The sequence below is a fragment of the Oncorhynchus nerka genome, linkage group LG3, assembly GCF_034236695.1.
Source record: "Oncorhynchus nerka isolate Pitt River linkage group LG3, Oner_Uvic_2.0, whole genome shotgun sequence".
NCBI classification, from domain to species: Eukaryota; Metazoa; Chordata; class Actinopteri; order Salmoniformes; family Salmonidae; genus Oncorhynchus; species Oncorhynchus nerka.
Genome location: NC_088398.1, coordinates 57,728,987 through 57,747,980, shown reverse-complemented (window position 1 = coordinate 57,747,980; position 18,994 = coordinate 57,728,987). Strand labels below are relative to the sequence as shown.

Sequence of the window (18,994 nt, the reverse complement as noted above, 5' to 3'; positions counted from 1 at the left end):
CTTAAAACTGGCAGCATCATTAAATAGTACCCGCAAAACACCAGTTTCAACGTCAACAGTGAAGAGGTGGCTCCGGTATGCTGGCCTTCTAGGCAGAGTTCCTCTGTCCAGTGTCTGTGTTCTTTTTCCCATCTTAATCTTTTCTTTTTATTGGCCAGTCTGAGATACGGCATTTTTTTTCCATCTCTGCCTAGAAGGCCAGCATCCTGGAGTCGCCTTTTCACTGTTGACGTTGAGACTGGTGTTTTGCAGGTACTATTTAATTAAGCTGCCAGTTGAGGACCTGTGAGGCATCTGTTTCTCTAATGTACTTGTCTTCTTGCTCAGTTGTGCACCAGGGCCTCCCACTCCGTTTTCTATTCTGGTTAGAGACAGTTTGCACTGTTTTGTGAAGAGAGTAGTACACAGCGTTGTACGAGATCTTCAGTTTCTTGGCAATTTCTCACATGGAATAGCCTTCATTTCTCAGAACAAGAATAGACTGATGAGTTTCAGGAGAAAGTTATTTGTTTCTAGCCATTTTGAGCCTGTAATCAAACCCACAAATGCTCATGCTCTAGATACTCAACTAGTCTATAAAAAAAAGGCCAGTTTTATTGCTTCTTTAATCAGGACAACAGTTTTCAGCTCTGCTAACATAATTGCAAAAGGGTTTTCTAATGATCAATTAGCCTTTTAAAATTATTAACTTGGATTAGCTAACACAACGTGCCATTGGAACACAGGAGTGATGGTTGCTGATAATGGGCCTCTGTACGCCTATGTAGATATTCCATTAAAAATCAATTCCAGCTACAATATTAATTTACAACATTAACAATGTCTACACTGTATTTCTGATCAATGTTGCTTTGGGATGCTAATATAACTAATCCCTCGTTAGCTCCTGCGCTGTAGACCCAGTTGGACCTAGTTGGTGCAGATTAGAGGTCGACCGATTATGATTTTTCAACGCCGATACCGATACTGATTATTGGAGAATCCAAAAAAGCTGATTCTGATTAATCGGCCGATTTAAAAAAATATATATTTGTAATAATGACAATTACAACAATACTGAATTAACACTTATTTTAACTTCATATAATACATCAATAAAATCAATTTAGCCTCAAATAAAATGAAACATGTTCAATTTGGTTTAAATAATGCAAAAACAAAGTGTTGGAGAAGAAAGTAAAAGTGCAATATGTGCCATGTAAAAAAGCTAACATTTAAGTTCCTTGCTCAGAACATGAGAACATATGAAAGCTGGTGGTTCCTTTTAACAGGAGTCTTCAATATTCCCAGGTAAGAAGTTTTAGGTTGTAGTTATTATAAGAATTATAGGACAATTTCTCTCTATACGATTTGTATTTCATAGACCTTTGACTATTGGATGTTCTTATAGGCACTTTAGTATTGCCAGTGTAACAGTATAGCTTCCGTCCCTCTCCTCGCCCCTACCTGGGCTCGAACCAGGAACACATAGACAACAGCCACCCTAGAAGCAGCATTACCCATCTCTCCACAAAAGCCGCGGCCCTTGCAGAGCAAGGGGAACAACCACTCCAAGTCTCAGAGCGAGTGACGTTTGAAACGCTATTAGCGCGCACCCCGCTAACTAGCTAGCCATTTCACATCGGTTACACCAGCCTAATCTCGGGAGTTGATAGGCTTGAAGTCATAAACAGCTCAATGCTTGTAGCACAGCGACGAGCTGTTGGCAAAACGCACGAAAGTGCTGTTTGAATGAATGCTTACGAGCCTGCTGGTGCCTACCATCACTCAGTCAGACTGCTCTATCAAATCATAGACTTAATTATAACATAATAACACACAGAAATACGAGCCTTAGGTCATTAATATGGTCGAATCCGGAAACTATCATCTCGAAAACAAGACGTTTATTCTTTCAGTGAAATACGGAACCGTTCCGTATTTTATCTAACGGGTGGCATCCATAAGTCTAAATATTCCTGTTACATTGCACAACCTTTAATGTATGTCATAATTACATACAATTCTGGCAAATTAGGCGGCCCACACTGTTGCATATACCCTGACTCTGCGTGCAATGAACGCAAGAGAAGTGACACAATTTCACCTGGTTAATATTGCATGCTAACCTGGATTTTTTTAGCTAAATATGCAGGTTTAAAAATATGTACTTCTGTGTATTGATTTTAAGAAATGCATTGATGTTTATGGTTAGGTACAGTCGTGCAACGATTGTGCTTTTTTCGCAAATGCGCTTTTGTTAAATCATTCCCCGTTTGGCGAAGTTGGCTGTCATTGTTAGGAAGAAATAGTCTTCACAGAGTTCGCAACGAGCCAGGTTAGCAGGCAATATTAACTAAATATGCAGGTTTAAAAATATATACTTGTGTATTGATTTTAAGAAAGGCATTGATGTTTATGGTTAGGTACACATTGGAGCAACACAGTCCTTTTTCGCGAATACGCACTGCATCGATTATATGCATAGCAGGACACTAGATAAACTAGTAATATCATCAACCATGTGTAGTTAACTAGTGATTATGATTGATTGATTGTTTTTTTATAAGATAAGTTTAATGCTAGCTAGCGACTTACCTTGGCTTCTTACTGCATTCGCGTAACAGGCAGTCTCCTCGTGGAGTGCAATGTAATCAGGTGGTTAGAGCGTTGGACTAGTTAACTGTAAGGTTGCAAGATTGAATCCCCGAGCTGACAAGGTAAACATCTGTCATTCTGCCCCTGAACAAGGCAGTTAACCCACCGTTCCTAGGCCGTCATTGAAAATAAGAATGTGTTCTTAACTGACTTGCCTAGTTAAATAAAGGATAAATAAAGGTGTAAAAAAAATATAAATAAATTGGCCAAATCGGTGTCCAAAAATACCGATTTCCAATTGTTATGAAAACTTGAAATCGGCCCTAATTAATCGGCCATTCCGATTAATCGGTCACCCTCTAGTGCAGATAGACATTTCGACCCAAATGTATTTGATAACCTTATTTTAGGATATTTCATGTTAAGTTTAAAACTGGCTTCAAAGAGTACATAGAAGACTTTTAGTGGAAATCAGACTTAATGAAGCTAGGCTTAATGAAGCTAGGCTTACTGAAGTTTCAAACAAATATAGACCAGTGTAGTAACGTGTAGCTTTTAGATGTCATAGAGTCAGCCATTGTAAAGTGCACACTATTCTCAGAAGAGGAATGCAGAATGACATTCATAGAAAGCTACGTGCAGGGTTCCTAATGCAGGGTGTTGGATCATGGGTTTGGAGGGTGGGTGTGGTGTGTGGGAAGAGGTGTAAGGGTGGCATGGTAGAAGGGTGGAGGGATCGTGTGGGGGTGCGGGTGTTGGTTCAGGCAGCCTTGCCTTGTGACCCTGTCCTCCATGGTGTTGTGGTACAACATAGTTATGAGTGGGTGGGGGGGGGACTAGGCTCTGTAACATAGACACAGGGACACATGGACACACACACACGCAGATAGGGGTACAGAAAACACTGCCCAAAAGCTCAGTCCTGCTTCTACTGCTACTGAGCTGCTGCTGTGTGAAAAGGAACTCTCCCTCCTCCAGGGATCAGACTCTTACACAATGCACCAAAATGAAAATATGCAGAAATGTGTCACTAAAAGTTGTAATATTCCATAGCGCTCCCGGACTAACTGTCAGATGTTGTGTGTCTCTCTCTACCCCCCCTCCCTCCCTCCCTCCCTCTTTCTTGATCTCAGAGCAAATCACTGTGCCTCCCAGTGAGGCAGATAAAACCTTTGCTTCTCCAAATGATTTCGTCCCCATCATCTCCACCTCCTCCTCCCTGGCAGCATCAATGGCCATGTCTGTCCACAGCCCCTGTAATCCCGTCCTGTGTGATCCCACGCCTGCCAGCCCCCCATCAGCTACGCCAGCACAACTACAGGGGCATGTTATGAAGACTAGCAGCAGTGGTGGCAGCAGCACCAAGCCTGGGCTCATGTCCCTCACCACTGCTGCTGCTACAGCAACTCAGCCCACGCCAGAGTCGGAGGAGGAAAAAGCCAAAAAGCTCCTGTATTGTTCGCTGTGCAAAGTGGCCGTCAACTCTCTGTCGCAGCTGGAGGCCCACAACATAGGTGTGTTCCAGCATCTGTTTCTATTTCATCACCGCCGGGTTAACGTTAGTGTTACTCCCTCTGAGGAGGGTGTGTGTGGTTCTGTGTGTGTGTATTTTAAGGTTACTCCCCCGAAGACTTTCAGCTTGTTCTTGTTTAGTCTCTCCTTAACTCTCATTAACACCCATCTCACAACAATGTCTACAGATACCTTCACACAGCACTCTCCCTAAACAGTGTATACTACACATTGTAATAATTTGGTTGTAAACTGGTTTTACAAGGTCAACACTCTGTTACAAGGTAAAGAGGTTTTTGTCATGAAGATATCAAGACGTCATGGGAAATATGTCATATTTTGGTTGTTATATGGACATGTTTTTTCTGGTTGTTAAAAAGACAACAAAACGTTTCCAGAACATATTTATACAACGAGTATACAACTTGACCACAACATCACAATAGACGCCATATTGACCTTATTGTAAAAAAAAAAAAAAAGCATCATTGCTTTGAAAGCAGAAGGTCACAATATGTCAGATGTTTGTTATGTAAGCTAACATTGACATGTACGTTGTTATGTAGTTATAGCGAGGTCAGAAAAAAAAACAGTTGGAACTCAAGCTGACCAATATGAATTTTGGATCTGAAAACAAAAGCTGGTTTACTTTTAATCTTAACAAATTAGATGTTGTTATTTTTATGTTTTACCTATGGTTATTTTCACTGCTCAATGTACTAAATTATGTTTTTGACATTTATTTTGTCCCCTGAAGGTTCCAAGCACAAAACTATGCTTGAGGCGAGAAACGGAGCCGGTCCAATTAAGGCCTATCCCAGACCAGGCTCGAAGCTCAAAGTACAGGCCACCAACGTGCTAAAAGGTTCCGGACTACAGAACAAAACGTTCCATTGTGAGATCTGTGATGTCCACGTCAACTCAGAAATACAACTCAAACAGGTAGTCTCTCATGACAGGCATTTATATACCGTGCTTGTTGTCTTGTTACAGCTTGAAGGGACCTTACAAGCGTGTTAATATTGGCTCAACATAATGTGTCCCAAATGGCACCCTTTAACCTTCCTAGTGTACTGCTTTTGACCAGGGCCCATGGGATTCAGCCATGGTAACATCACTGATCTTTAACCTTCCTAGTGTACTGCTTTTGACCAGGGCCCATGGGATTCAGCCATGGTAACATCACTGATCTTTAACCTTCCTAGTGTACTGCTTTTGAGCAGGGCCCATGGGATTCAGCCATGGTAACATCACTGATCTTTAACCTTCCTAGTGTACTGCTTTTGACCAGGGCCCATGGGATTCAGCCATGGCAACATCACTGATCTTTAACCTTCCTAGTGTACTACTTTTGACCAGGGCCCATGGGATTCAGCCATAGTAACATCACTGATCTTTAACCTTCCTAGTGTACTACTTTTGACCAGGGCCCATGGGATTCAGCCATAGTAACATCACTGATTTTGGTTGTTATATTTTCTTAGCACATCTCCAGCAGAAGGCACAAGGACAGAGTAGCTGGGAAACCGATGAAGCCCAAATACAGCCCTTACAACAAACAACAACGCAGCTCCACAGTCCTGGCCGTATGTATCATCTATGTTCCTAATCAAAGCCTCGCAGAAACCGTTGCTTAGACTTCAGGGATTAATAGTTAATACATTTATTGGCAGTTTCTTAAAACTGTTTAGGAATATTTATGCATCAGTGGGTTTAAAGACGCCTTCGTGCTCATGGAAAATAATAGCTTGTTTTTTTTGTAGCTAATCAATAAGAATAATTGCTTTATAAATAGATTTGCTCCCTCATTAAACCTTTGTCCTCTCCTCTCCTCAAGGCCAAGCTGGCTCTTCAGAAGGACCTGGTGAAGCCTATCTCCCCTGCTACGTTTCTCTCCAGCCCCTTCTGCCCCACCACCCTCCCCTCCATCTCCCTGCATCCGCGGCCCAACGCCTCCATCTTTCAGACTGCCGGCCTGCCAGGCTGCATGCCCTCCTTCCTCCGGGCTGCTCCAGGGCCAGTCCGGCCCACCACCGGCTCTATCCTCTTCACCCCATATTGATTCCTGGGTTTTGACACAGGGGTCGTGTTTAGTAGGCAGGGAATGGAAGAAAATGGACAGAGCCTGAGTGCAATGGGGAGGAAACTGAGTAAAACGGTGAGGTACTATCTGAGCTCGTCCAATAAGAAATGCTTGTTTTTGTCTCCCATTGCGAAAATATTTTGCTACGGTGTACCCTAATGAACACGACCCAGTGTATCGGTAGAGAGGGCACCAGAGGCAACACGGAGGGAACCTGACATGAGCAGAGAACCAGGGGACCTCTGACCTTGTGGAGCAGTGAGTGCACTGCATACTGGATGATGTCCTATTACATACAATACCCACCCAATGCACTGAACTGAGAGGACTACTGCACTGCGAAGCTTCAACAAACAACAGTGTATTTATTTGATTGAACTTGTTTACCTTTCTCTGGCTGCGTGCGGTTCGTGAGGTTCAGTGGGCCCGCTAAGACCACTGAGGGTCTAAGTATTGGATTCTTGTGGTATAATAAAGAGAATCAAACTGCTTCCTGAATGACTTGAATACCCATAGTCTTCCTATTTGATGAAATGAATGGACAGTTCTAGCTGCGTGTGTTTGACAGTGTTTATCATAACAGCCCCCAGACAGAAGGACAGTCATACCTGATTCACACTATAGAGCCGACCTGAACCATACTGAGCTGGCTTGAATATTTTCTTCTCACATTGTCCTTTCCAGCACGGTTCCAGCAACTAACGGTGGATACATAACCAGACCCGAGCAGTATAGCTTGGATCTGCTTGGTCTGGCCCAGTAGTGTGAAATCAGTCAAATGTTTCAGTTGTTGCTTGATGTCAGTGACTGTAACACAGTAATGCAGTTTTGGTCTCTATTCTGTCTGGATTATGTAAGTCAATAAGCTGAATCTCGACACCACAACTCTTCTTATCATCAAACAGTCTGTATTATTGGTTTTACTTTACTTCGGATGCAGCAACTTACAGTAGATAGCCATAGTAACAAACCATTTAGTAACAGTGTTCTCATTGCCCCCACTTCAGAGAGAGAAACCATTCTCTTGGTTTCTTAATAAGGGCCGAATCTTAACTTGAGATGCATTGATGTCAACAGGAGACTTCAAGTCTCTTCAAGAACATGTTAGTTAAGTGTGCAGAGCTCAAGTCAGGATTAGACCCTTACAGTACTTTGTTTCTGCAGTATATTATGTAATCATCGGTCACTATTTTCTAAGAGGAAAGGTAGAATCTATTAGTGTTCATCATTTGTATCCAGGGATGAGGTCTGTTCCATTTCAAAACGGTGAATTCAGGAATTAAACTTCAGTTCATTTCAGTTTGCTGACTGAATTGACTGAATTGAAATGAAACTGATGTTAACCTGTTTGCATCACCCTGTTGTTTACCATGGGCCTTTCATTTATATCTATGTAATATCCCTAGTTTTAAACGATGCTGCAATATGTTGTGGCTTTCTGATGCAATAATGTACAGAGCATTGAATTGGTACAGTTTATTCTCTGTAGTGTATAATGTATTGTTTCCCTTTCCACGTTAAAATACTAGTTATGGAGAGCGACAGAGAGACAGACTATTTTTTAAGTCAAAGAAAACAACAATCCCCTCGAACATGAAAGAATGACAGTTGTTTTCAAGATGGTGGGATGTCTTCTGAACCAATATAGGAGACTGTACATTGAAATTGAAATCTACCTTTTAAAATAAAGTAATATATTTGGATGATTTGCTTCCATATTGAAATTGTATTTTAAACAAATGAAAAATAACTTTAAATTATTTAATTATGAACTGAATTTAGTTTATAGAGGAGACCTGATGAAGATATTGTCAATAAAAGGCATGTTGAAATGAAAGAGATATAAGATCCTCATATCGTCTTCTGCTCCCTGCCCTTTGCTCCCTGCCCTCTGCTCCCTGCCCTCTGCTCCCTGCCCTCTGCTCCTTTCCCTCTGCTCCCTGCCCTCTGCTCCCTGCGCCTCTGCTCCCTGCCCTCTGCTCCTTTCCCTCTGCTCCCTGCCCTCTGCTCCTTTCCCTCTGCTCCCTGCCCTCTGCTCCCTGCCCTCTGCTCCCTGTCCTCTGCTCCTTTCCCTCTGATCCCTGCCCTCTGCTCCCTGCCCTCTGCTCCCTGCGCCTCTGCTCCCTGCCCTCTGCTCCTTTCCCTCTGCTCCCTGCCCTCTGCTCCTTTCCCTCTGCTCCCTGCCCTCTGCTCCTTTCCCCCTGCTCCCTGCCCTCTGCTCCCTGCCCTCTGCTCCCTGCCCTCTGCTCCCTGCCCTCTGCTCCCTGCCCTCTGCTCCTTTCCCCCTGCTCCCTGCCCTCTGCTCCCTGCCCTCTGCTCCTTTCCCTCTGCTCCCTGCCCTCTGCTCCCTGCCCTCTGCTCCCTGCCCTCTGCTCCTTTCCCTCTCCTCCTGCCCTCTGCTCCCTGCCCCTCTGCTCCTTTCCCCCTGCTCCCTGCCCTCTGCTCCTTTCCCCCTGCTCCCTGCCCTCTGCTCCCTGCCCTCTGCTCCTTTCCCTCTGCTCCCTGCCCTCTGCTCCTTTCCCTCTGCTCCTTTCCCTCTGCTCCCTGCCCTCTGCTCCTTTCCCTCTGCTCCCTGCCCTCTGCTCCCTGCCCTCTGCTCCTTTCCCCCTGCTCCCTGCCCTCTGCTCCCTGCTCTCTGTAAACATGTACAGTATTTATTTTCAGATGATTTTCTATGATGTGATTGAGGCATAAATTAAGTTTTATTTGATATATGTGGTTGTATTATCATTTGTTTGTTTGTTAAACATTTTGTTTGTCTTATTAAATACCCAAACTTATCACTTATATTGAGTTATTGATTAATCATTTGTAGGACTAATAACTTAATCAGTCTATATGTTTAAGATATTTGTAAACATTTATAAAAGCATTACTCTCAATTGAAAAACACATTTTTAGGGAAGACTGATTACTCAGTTAGTCGACGTTTAAGGCATTATGAAAGGTTTATAGAATAAAGCACAACTCTTAATCATTTACATTAATTATATACAATTTAGGTTTTTATATCATGCCCTATTCATACAATTTTAATGATTAGATTACATAGATATTGAAGTTAATATTCAGAATATGAAGTTATCTAATCTGGACCATATTGTTCACTATGCCAGAGGCAGCATACAGTATGTCCAGCTATATTAAATTTGCCTAGTTTAGATGTTGTTTGAATCTGGTAATAAACAACACTGTCTAACATATGTTAATTTGTTTACATTTTATTTTTATTTATTTTATCTTTATTAAACTAGGCAAATCAGTTAAGAACAAATTCTTATTTACAATGACGGTCTACCCCGGCCAAACCCTAACCCGGACGTCGCTGGGCCGACGCTGGGACTCACTATCACGGCCGGTTGTGATACAGCCTGGAATTGAACCTTTGTCTGTGGTGACCACTCTAGCACTGATATGCAGTGCCTTAGACCGCTGAACCAGTCGGGATCCCGTCATCACTTATGCATCAATAGATTTCCGTCTATATCAATTCATACATTTTATTTGTTTGTTATTCATAATGGTACAATTTAAATCATTGCAAAAGTACCAGTTTTAGTTAGTAATATACTTTTACAGATATGTACAGTCACAAGCTTTCACCTATATAAACTACCAACAATAAGGATTAGCCACAATAGTTGAATTTGCTGTTTGCCTAAATGAAACCCCCAAAAATTACGAGTTAATTTGTGCTTATTGACATTCATATTGCACTGTATAGTGATTTCCCACAGTCAAAGTTCAGCAATAAGAGCTACGACGCTGACATTTGTGTAATCTCTTCACCGTTGTGTTCTGTGGGTGTCAATGAGTAGACTGATACCCCATTTAATGGATCCACAATCTATAGGTAAGGCTGAACAGTGAAATATAAGAATGCGGAAGTTTACATATCCATTTTAACGGATTGTTACTTTTTTTGTTAAATTAACTAATTATTGTCTTTTGTTGAATTTATATAAAAACCATCCATCCTTGTTTAGCATTATCTAGTCCAAATATGGCATGATTCCACTGTTTGTATCCGTTTGCATCTCCTTCAATAAGGGGCTTTTATTTTGAAGGTGAAGTGCAAATTCCGCTATAGTGGATAATGGCTTTTGCTATGAGAATTGATACTACCCAACCCTTCCATTTCCTCAGTGATGTCTGTATCAGACTGTCATTCTGGTATGTTTATATAAGTTATAATAAGTACACATATGTCATGAGTTCATTTAGGACTACCAAGGACAGCTGCAACATGACACTGATGAATAAGCCTGGTCTTATTACATGGCTTTAGCTCACATATGACACAGGGTAAGTATAACGATAACTGATTGATGGCTAACCCATCCTTGGCTCTGAGGGAAAGGAGAAAGATAGTGCATTTAAAATGACAGACTGCTCTATGAGCGACCTGTCTTCTATGTAATTATAGAAAGATGTCATACATCAAGTATCAATTCCATATAAGGTGTTCTCTGGTACTAAACACACATGTTGTCAGGTGATGATTTGTAACCGATACAGTAGGGATTTACGGCATGATGACAAAGCTTCAGAGTATCAATGTCAAGATCATCAGATGCTAGCCTACGTACATTATCCTAATTGACACTTCATATCCAATCAACATCATTTCACCATTATTCTTCCACTATTCTTTATCTTATTACCATGTGGGGTGGCATAGTAAACCGAAGTTACTCATTCAATGAAACCTCTTGTTGAATTAAGATAATAATTGTATGACTCGCATGGGTGCCAAATTGAAACAGACACCATTCGATTCTGTCACTTCCTTTGTCCTTTTGTCTGTGCCAGTAATACCAGGTCAACCGTATCAAATGTGACATAGTCAACACTGCTTCCATAAATACCCACAGACACCCAGCGCCTCTGAAGTAATGCCTCAGGAACATTATCGACCATAGAACCCAGTCATCCCGATGCCAGACGTGAGTGTATGAGGGCTGGAAATCTTGCAGTCATGGACATAGGGATTTCATCTGCCAAATGAATACTGTTGATATCTTCGAAATCACACACACACACACACACACACACACACAAAACACAAGACTTGTACTTGAACTGTCCCTGGGTAGATTGGATAGAGATCCCTATAACTGTAATTATGATACATGTACTGTATAGGGAATGTGGCTACTTTATCAAAACATGCAAGGTGTCGTTACATAATGTTTGCTCAACACTGCATATTTAGTCACTTCTCCCAATTTTTTATTTATTTATTTATTTATTTATTTCACCTTTATTTAACCAGGTAGGCTAGTTGAGAACAAGTTCTCATTTGCAACTGCGACCTGGCCAAGATAAAGCATAGCAGTGTGAACAGACAACACAGAGTTACACATGGAATAAACAATTAACAAGTCAATAACACAGTAGAAAAAAAATGGGCAGTCTATATACAATGTGTGCAAAAGGCATGAGGAGGTAGGCGAATAATACAATTTTGCAGATTAACACTGGGGTGATAAATGATCAGATGGTCATGTACAGGTAGAGATATTGGTGTGCAAAAGAGCAGAAAAGTAAATAAAAAAATAAAAAAAACAGTATAAAAACAGTATGGGAATGAGGTAGGTGAAAATGGGTGGGCTATTTACCAATAGACTATGTACAGCTGCAGCGATCGGTTAGCTGCTCGGATAGCTGATGTTTGAAGTTGGTGAGGGAGATAAAAGTCTCCAACTTCAGCGATTTTTGCAGTTCGTTCCAGTCACAGGCAGCAGAGTACTGGAACGAAAGGCGGCCAAATGAGGTGTTGGCTTTAGGGATGATCAGTGAGATACACCTGCTGGAGCGTGTGCTACGGATGGGTGTTGCCATCGTGACCAGTGAACTGAGATAAGGCGGAGCTTTACCTAGCATGGACTTGTAGATGACCTGGAGCCAGTGGGTCTGGCGACGAATATGTAGCGAGGGCCAGCCGACTAGAGCATACAAGTCGCAGTGGTGGGTGGTATAAGGTGCTTTGGTGACAAAACGGATGGCACTATGATAGACTGCATCCAGTTTGCTGAGTAGAGTGTTGGAAGCCATTTTGTAGATGACATCGCCGAAATCGAGGATCGGTAGGATAGTCAGTTTTACTAGGGTAAGCTTGGCGGCGTGAGTGAAGGAGGCTTTGTTGCGGAATAGAAAGCCGACTCTTGATTTGATTTTCGATTGGAGATGTTTGATGTGAGTCTGGAAGGAGAGTTTGCAGTCTAGCCAGACACCTAGGTACTTATAGATGTCCACATATTCAAGGTCGGAACCATCCAGGGTGGTGATGCTAGTCGGGCATGCGGGTGCAGGCAGCGATCGGTTGAAAAGCATGCATTTGGTTTTACTCGCGTTTAAGAGCAGTTGGAGGCCACGGAAGGAGTGCTGTATGGCATTGAAGCTCGTTTGGAGGTTAGATAGCACAGTGTCCAATGACGGGCCGAAAGTATATAGAATGGTGTCGTCTGCGTAGAGGTGGATCAGGGAATCGCCCGCAGCAAGAGCAACATCATTGATATATACAGAGAAAAGAGTCGGCCCGAGAATTGAACCCTGTGGCACCCCCATAGAGACTGCCAGAGGACCGGACAGCATGCCCTCCGATTTGACACACTGAACTCTGTCTGCAAAGTAATTGGTGAACCAGGCAAGGCAGTCATCCGAGAAACCGAGGCTATTGAGTCTGCCGATAAGAATATGGTGATTGACAGAGTCGAAAGCCTTGGCGAGGTCGATGAAGACGGCTGCACAGTACTGTCTTTTATCGATGGCGGTAATGATATCGTTTAGTACCTTGAGCGTGGCTGAGGTGCACCCGTGACCGGCTCGAAACCAGATTGCACAGCGGAGAAGGTACGGTGGGATTCGAGATGGTCAGTGACCTGTTTGTTGACTTGGCTTTCGAAGACCTTAGATAGGCAGGGCAGGATGGATATAGGTCTATAGCAGTTTGGGTCCAGGGTGTCTCCCCCTTTGAAGAGGGGATGACTGCGGCAGCTTTCCAATCCTTGGGGATCTCAGACGATATGAAAGAGAGGTTGAACAGGCTGGTAATAGGGGTTGCGACAATGGCGGCAGATAGTTTCAGAAATAGAGGGTCCAGATTGTCAAGCCCAGCTGATTTGTACGGGTCTAGGTTTTGCAGCTCTTTCAGAACATCTGCTATCTGGATTTGGGTAAAGGAGAACCTGGAGAGGCTTGGGCGAGGAGCTGCGGGGGGGCGGAGCTGTTGGCCGAGGTTGGAGTAGCCAGGCGGAAGGCATGGCCAGCCGTTGAGAAGTGCTTATTGAAGCTTTCGATAATCGTGGATTTATCGGTGGAGACCGTGTTACCTAGCCTCAGTGCAGTGGGCAGCTGGGAGGAGGTGCTCTTGTTCTCCATGGACTTCACAGTGTCCCAGAACTTTTTGGAGTTGGAGCTACAGGATGCAAACTTCTGCCTGAAGAAGCTGGCCTTAGCTTTCCTGACTGACTGCGTGTATTGGTTCCTGACTTCCCTGAACAGTTGCATATCACGGGGCTATTCGATGCTATTGCAGTCCGCCACAGGATGTTTTTGTGCTGGTCGAGGGCAGTCAGGTCTGAGTGAACCAAGGGCTGTATCTGTTCTTGGTTCTGCATTTTTTGAACGGAGCATGCTTATCTAAAATGGTGAGGAAGTTACTTTTAAAGAATGACCAGGCATCCTCAACTGACGGGATGAGGTCAATGTCCTTCCAGGATACCCGGGCCAGGTCGATTAGAAAGGCCTGCTCACAGAAGTGTTTTAGGGAGCGTTTGACAGTGATGAGGGGTGGTCGTTTGACTGCGGCTCCGTGGCGGATACAGGCAATGAGGCAGTGATCGCTGAGATCCTGGTTGAAGACAGCGGAGGTGTATTTGGAGGGCCAGTTGGTCAGGATGACGTCTATGAGGGTGCCCTTGTTTACAGAGTTAGGGTTGTACCTGGTGGGTTCCTTGATGATTTGAGTGAGATTGAGGGCATCTAGCTTACATTGTAGGACTGCCGGGGTGTTAAGCATATCCCAGTTTAGGTCACCTAACAGAACAAACTCTGAAGCTAGATGGGGGCGATCAATTCACAAATGGTGTCCAGGGCACAGCTGGGAGCTGAGGGTGGCCGGGAGCAGGCGGCAACAGTGAGAGACTTATTTCTGGAGAGGGTAATTTTCAAAATTAGTAGTTCGAACTGTTTGGGTATGGACCTGGAAAGTATGACATTACTTTGCAGGCTATCTCTGCAGTAGACTGCAACTCCGCCCCCTTTGGTAGTTCTATCTTGACGGAAGATGTTATAGTTGGGTATGGAAATCTCTGAATTTTTGGTGGCCTTCCTGAGCCAGGATTCAGACACGGCAAGGACATCAGGGTTAGCAGAGTGTGCTAAAGCAGTGAGTAAAACAAACTTAGGGAGGAGGCTTCTGATGTTGACATGCATAAAACCAAGGCTTTTTCGATCACAGAAGTCAACAAATGAGGGTACCTGGGGACATGCAGGGCCTGGGTTTACCTCCACATCACCCGCGGAACAGAGAAGGAGTAGTATGAGGGTGCGGCTAAAGGCTATCAAAACTGGTCGCCTAGAGCGTTGGGGGCAGAGGATAAGAGGAGCAGGTTTCTGGGCATGGTAGAATATATTCAGGGCATAATGCGCAGACAGGGGTATGGTGGGGTGCGGGTACAGCGGGAGGTAAGCCCAGGCACTGGGTGATGATGAGACAGGTTGTATCTCTGGACATGCTGGTTGTAATGGGTGAGGTCACCGCATGTGTGGGAGGTGGGACAAAGGAGGTAACAGGGGTATGCAGAGTGGGTCTAGGGGCTCCATTGTGAACTAAAACAATTATAACTAACCTGAACAACAGTATACAAGGCATATTGACATCTGAGAGAGACATACAGCGAGGCATACAGTAATCACAGATGTTGAATTTGGAAAGCTAGCTAAAAACAGTAGGCGGGGCTAATCCGCTAGCACAACAAACAGCAGGTAAAATGGCGTTGACTAGGCAACGGGGCCGACAGGTAAGACAAACAAGCAGAAAGGAGTACCGTGATTAATGGACAGTCCAGCGTGCGTCAGCTATGTAGCCAAGAGATCAGTGTCCAGGGGGCAGCGGTGGATGGGCAGGGGGCTGGTCTGGCGAGTGTTATCCAGGTTTTTTTTTTTTTTTTTTTTTTAACTAACAATGACTAACTAGCTTGTAGCTAGTTAGCTGGTTAGCGTCTGGAGGTTCTTGAGTGTGTCATAAAAATAAAAGTAAAAGTAATAGCGATTCCGTATCACATTGGGTGAGGCAGGTTTCCGGAAGGTATAAACCAATTAAAAATCAAAAAGAGATAGAAAGTAAATGGGGTCAGAGAGTGATTGGGACGCGGTGGTTCAGACGGTTAGCAGGCCTGTGCTAACAAGCTAACAGTTCGTAGGCCCGAGCTAGACAAGGTAGCAGTTAGCGGACCGGAGCTTGACAAGCCGTTAGCAGGCCGAATTAGCAAGCAGGGAGATAGCGAGGGCTAGAGAGTTAACCTTTGGGGGACGTTGCGATGGGGGGAGTCTGTTTATTCCTCTTCATGCGGTGAGCTGGAGATACAGCGATTCAGAAAGCTCGCGGGCCTTGGCCAGCAGATGGATCTTTGGCGATGTCGCAGCGGAAAAGCCTGTTGAAACCCCCTCGGACGATTATGTCGGCGGACCAGTCGTGATGGATCGGCGGGGCTCCGTGTCGGCAGCAGAGGGTCAGTAGAGGGTCCAGGCCAATTGGCAAATTAGGTATCTTTGGACCTCTTCGGCTAGTCGGGAGATGGGCTTAGCTCGAGGCTAGCTCCAGGCTAACTGGTGCTTGCTCTGGGACAGAGACGTTAGCCAGGAGTAGCCACTCGGATTGCAGCTAGCTATTTACGATGATCCGGTATAAAGGTTCAGAGCTTGCGGTAGGAATCCGGAGATGTGGTAGAGAAAAAGCAGTCTGATATGCTTTGGGTAGATGTCGCGCTGGTGTCCTAGTTAGCGTTGAAGACCGCTAGCAGTGGCTAGCTAGTAGCTAGTTAGCGGCTAGCTTCTGATGAGGGTTCCGATTCTAAAGTATAGAAAAAGCAGATCCGTACCACATTGGGTGATGCGGGTTGCAGGAGAGTATATTCAGCCTGTAGTTGGAAAGTGAGATTAAAATATGTACGAAATATATACAGAAAAAAAACGAGGAAAAACTATATTTACACTATACAGGACGGGACAAGACAAAACACACGTCCGACTGCTACGCCATCAATACAGCGATATATAATTCTAGCTTTCTGATCAGTGTTGAAAATGTTGTATAAAGCCTAGTTTGCTTGGCAGGTATTACTCATATGAGTTGAGCCTACTGCCTCATCTGTCACGACTTTTTACATTTTTACATTTAAGTCATTTAGCAGACGCACCCCCCTATCCATGGGACAGTAGTGGAGAGGGTAGTAAGTTTTTAAGTTCCTCGGTGTACACATCACAGACAAACTGTCGGGTCCTCTCCTTGTTCGGACGGCGCAAGGCGGTCGGCGTCGCCGGTCTACTAGCCATCGTCGATCCACTTTTCATTTTCCATTTGTTTTGTCTTGTTTTTCCTCACACCTGCTTTCAATTCCCTCATTTACTTGTTGTGTATTTAACCCTCTGTTCCCCCCATGTCTTTGTGTGGGATTGTTTATTGTAGTGCTTGTGCACGTTCCCCGTAAGAGCACGACGGGTTATTTTTGTGTCTATTTATCTTGTTGTTCTTGGTTTTTGCTTAATAAATCTACAGTTATTACCCAGTTCTGCTCTCCTGCGCCTGACTTCTCTGCCGCTAATTAAGCACCCCGCTACATCATCTGAGATAACTAAGTAACTACAAATCAAATCAAATCAAATGTATTTGTCACATACACATGGTTAGCAGATGTTAATGCTAGTGTAGCGAAATGCTTGTGCTTCTAGTTCCGACAATGCAGTAATAACCAACGAGTAATCTAACCTAACAATTCCAAAACTACTACCTTATACACACAAGTGTAAAGGGATAAAGAATATGTACATAAAGATATATGAATGAGTGATGGTACAGAACGGCATAGGCAAGATGCAGTAGATGGTATCGAGTACAGTATATACATATGAGATGAGTATGTAAACAAAGTGGCATAGTTTAAAGTGGCTAGTGATACATGTATTACATAGAGATGCAGTAGATGATATAGAGTAGAGTATATACAAATACATATGAGATGAGTAATGTAGGGTATGTAAACATTATATTAAGTAGCATTGTTAAAAGTGGCTAGTGATATATTTTCCATCAATTCCCATTATTAAAGTGGCTGGAGTTGAGTCAGTGTGTTGGCAGCAGCCACTCAATGTTAGTGGTGGCTGTTTAACAGTCTGATGGCCTTGAGATAGAAGCTGTTTTTCAGTCCCTGCTTTGATGCACCTGTACTGACCTTGCCTTCTGGATGATAGCGGGGTGAACAGGCAATGGCTCGGGTGGTTGTTGTCCTTGATGATCTTTATGGCCTTCCTGTGACATCGGGTGGTGTAGGTGTCCTGGAGGGCAGGTAGGTTGCCCCCGGTGATGCGTTGTGCAGACCTCACTACCCTCTGGAGAGCCTTACGGTTGTGGGCGGCGCAGTTGCCGTACCAGGCAGTGATACAGCCCGACAGGAGGCTCTCGATTGTGCATCTGTAGAAGTTTGTGAGTGCTTTTGGTGACAAGCCAAAATCAGCCTCCTAAGGTTGAAGAGGCGCTGCTGCGCCTTCTTCACAACGCTGTCTGTGTGGGTGGACCAATTCAGTTTGTCTGTGATGTGTACACCGAGGAACTTAAAAACTTACTATCCTCTCCACTACTGTCCCATGGATAGGGGGGTGCTCCCTCTGCTGTTTCCTGAAGTCCACAATCATCTCCTTTGTTTTGATGACGTTGAGTGTGAGGTTATTTTCCTGACACCATACTCCGAGGGCCCTCACCTCCTCCCTGTAGGCCGTCTCGTCGTTATTGGTAATCAAGCCTACCACTGTAGTGCCGTCCGCAAACTTGATGATTGAGTTGGAGGCGTGCATGGACACACAGTCATGGGTGAACAGGGAGTACAGGAGAGGGCTGAGAACGCACCCTTGTGGGGCCCCAGTGTTGAGGATCAGCGGGGTGGAGATGTTGTTACCTACCCTCACCACCTGGGGGCGGCCCGTCAGGAAGTCCAGTACCCAGTTGCACAGGGCGGGGTCGAGCCCCAGGGTCTCGAGCTTGATGACTAGTTTGGAGGGTACTATGGTGTTAAATGCTGAGCTGTAGTCGATGAACAGCATTCTCACATAGGTATTCCTCTTGTCCAGATGGGTTAGGGCAGTGTGCAGTGTGGTTGAGATTGCATCGTCTGTGGAACTATTTGGGCGGTAAGCAAATTGGAGTGGGTCTAGGGTGTCAGGTAGGGTGGAGGTGATATGGTCCTTGACTAGTCTCTCAACACACTTAATGATGACGGAAGTGAGTGCTACTCAGTTACCTTAGCTTCGTTTTGCTCAGTTACCTTAGCTTTCTTGGGAACAGGGACGATGGTGGCCCTCTTGAAGCATGTGGGAACAGCAGACTAGGATAAGGATTGATTGAATATGTCCGTAAACACACCAGCCAGCTGGTCTGCGCATGTTCTGAGGACGCGGCTGGGGATGCCGTCTGGGCCTGCAGCCTTGCGAGGGTTAACACGTTTAAATATTTTACTCACCACGGCTGCAGTGAAGGAGAGTCCGCTGGTTTTGGTTGCGGGCCGTGTCAGTGGCACTGTATTGTCCTCAAAGCGGGCAAAAAAG

The 18,994-nt window shown here is 44.4% G+C and overlaps 2 protein-coding genes across 3 annotated transcripts in view; one reads left to right on the top strand and one right to left on the bottom strand.

The window, feature by feature from the left end:
- Positions 1-8,959, top strand: part of LOC115111391 (zinc finger protein 385B-like) — a 123,542-nt gene extending 114,583 nt beyond the window's left edge. For both annotated transcript variants that reach the window (XM_065013722.1, XM_029637408.2), the window contains exons 5-8: positions 3,711-4,091; positions 4,847-5,031; positions 5,574-5,675; positions 5,927-8,959. In XM_065013722.1, coding sequence (XP_064869794.1) covers positions 3,711-4,091; positions 4,847-5,031; positions 5,574-5,675; positions 5,927-6,151 — 893 coding nt within the window. In that variant the 3' untranslated portion in view covers positions 6,152-8,959. The remainder of the gene's footprint in view (positions 1-3,710; positions 4,092-4,846; positions 5,032-5,573; positions 5,676-5,926) is intronic.
- Positions 8,024-16,732, bottom strand: LOC135563032 (octapeptide-repeat protein T2-like). The gene is made up of 2 exons (XM_065005714.1): positions 16,656-16,732; positions 8,024-8,807 (listed from the first exon to the last, which is right to left on the bottom strand). The coding sequence occupies exons 1-2, from the start codon at positions 16,730-16,732 to the stop codon at positions 8,024-8,026; spliced, it is 861 nt and encodes a 286-aa protein (XP_064861786.1).
- Positions 16,733-18,994: the final 2,262 nt, after the last annotated feature.

Excerpts from the sequence above, each read along its gene's own strand:
- LOC135563032 (XM_065005714.1), bottom strand. The coding sequence starts at position 16,732 with ATGGCTAGTAGACCGGCGACGCCGACCGCCTTGCGCCGTCCGAACAAG. Across the intron at positions 8,808-16,655 it reads CGACAGTTTGTCTGTGATGT|AGAGCAGGGAGCAGAGGGCA; the intron begins GTACACCGAGGA and ends ACATGTTTACAG.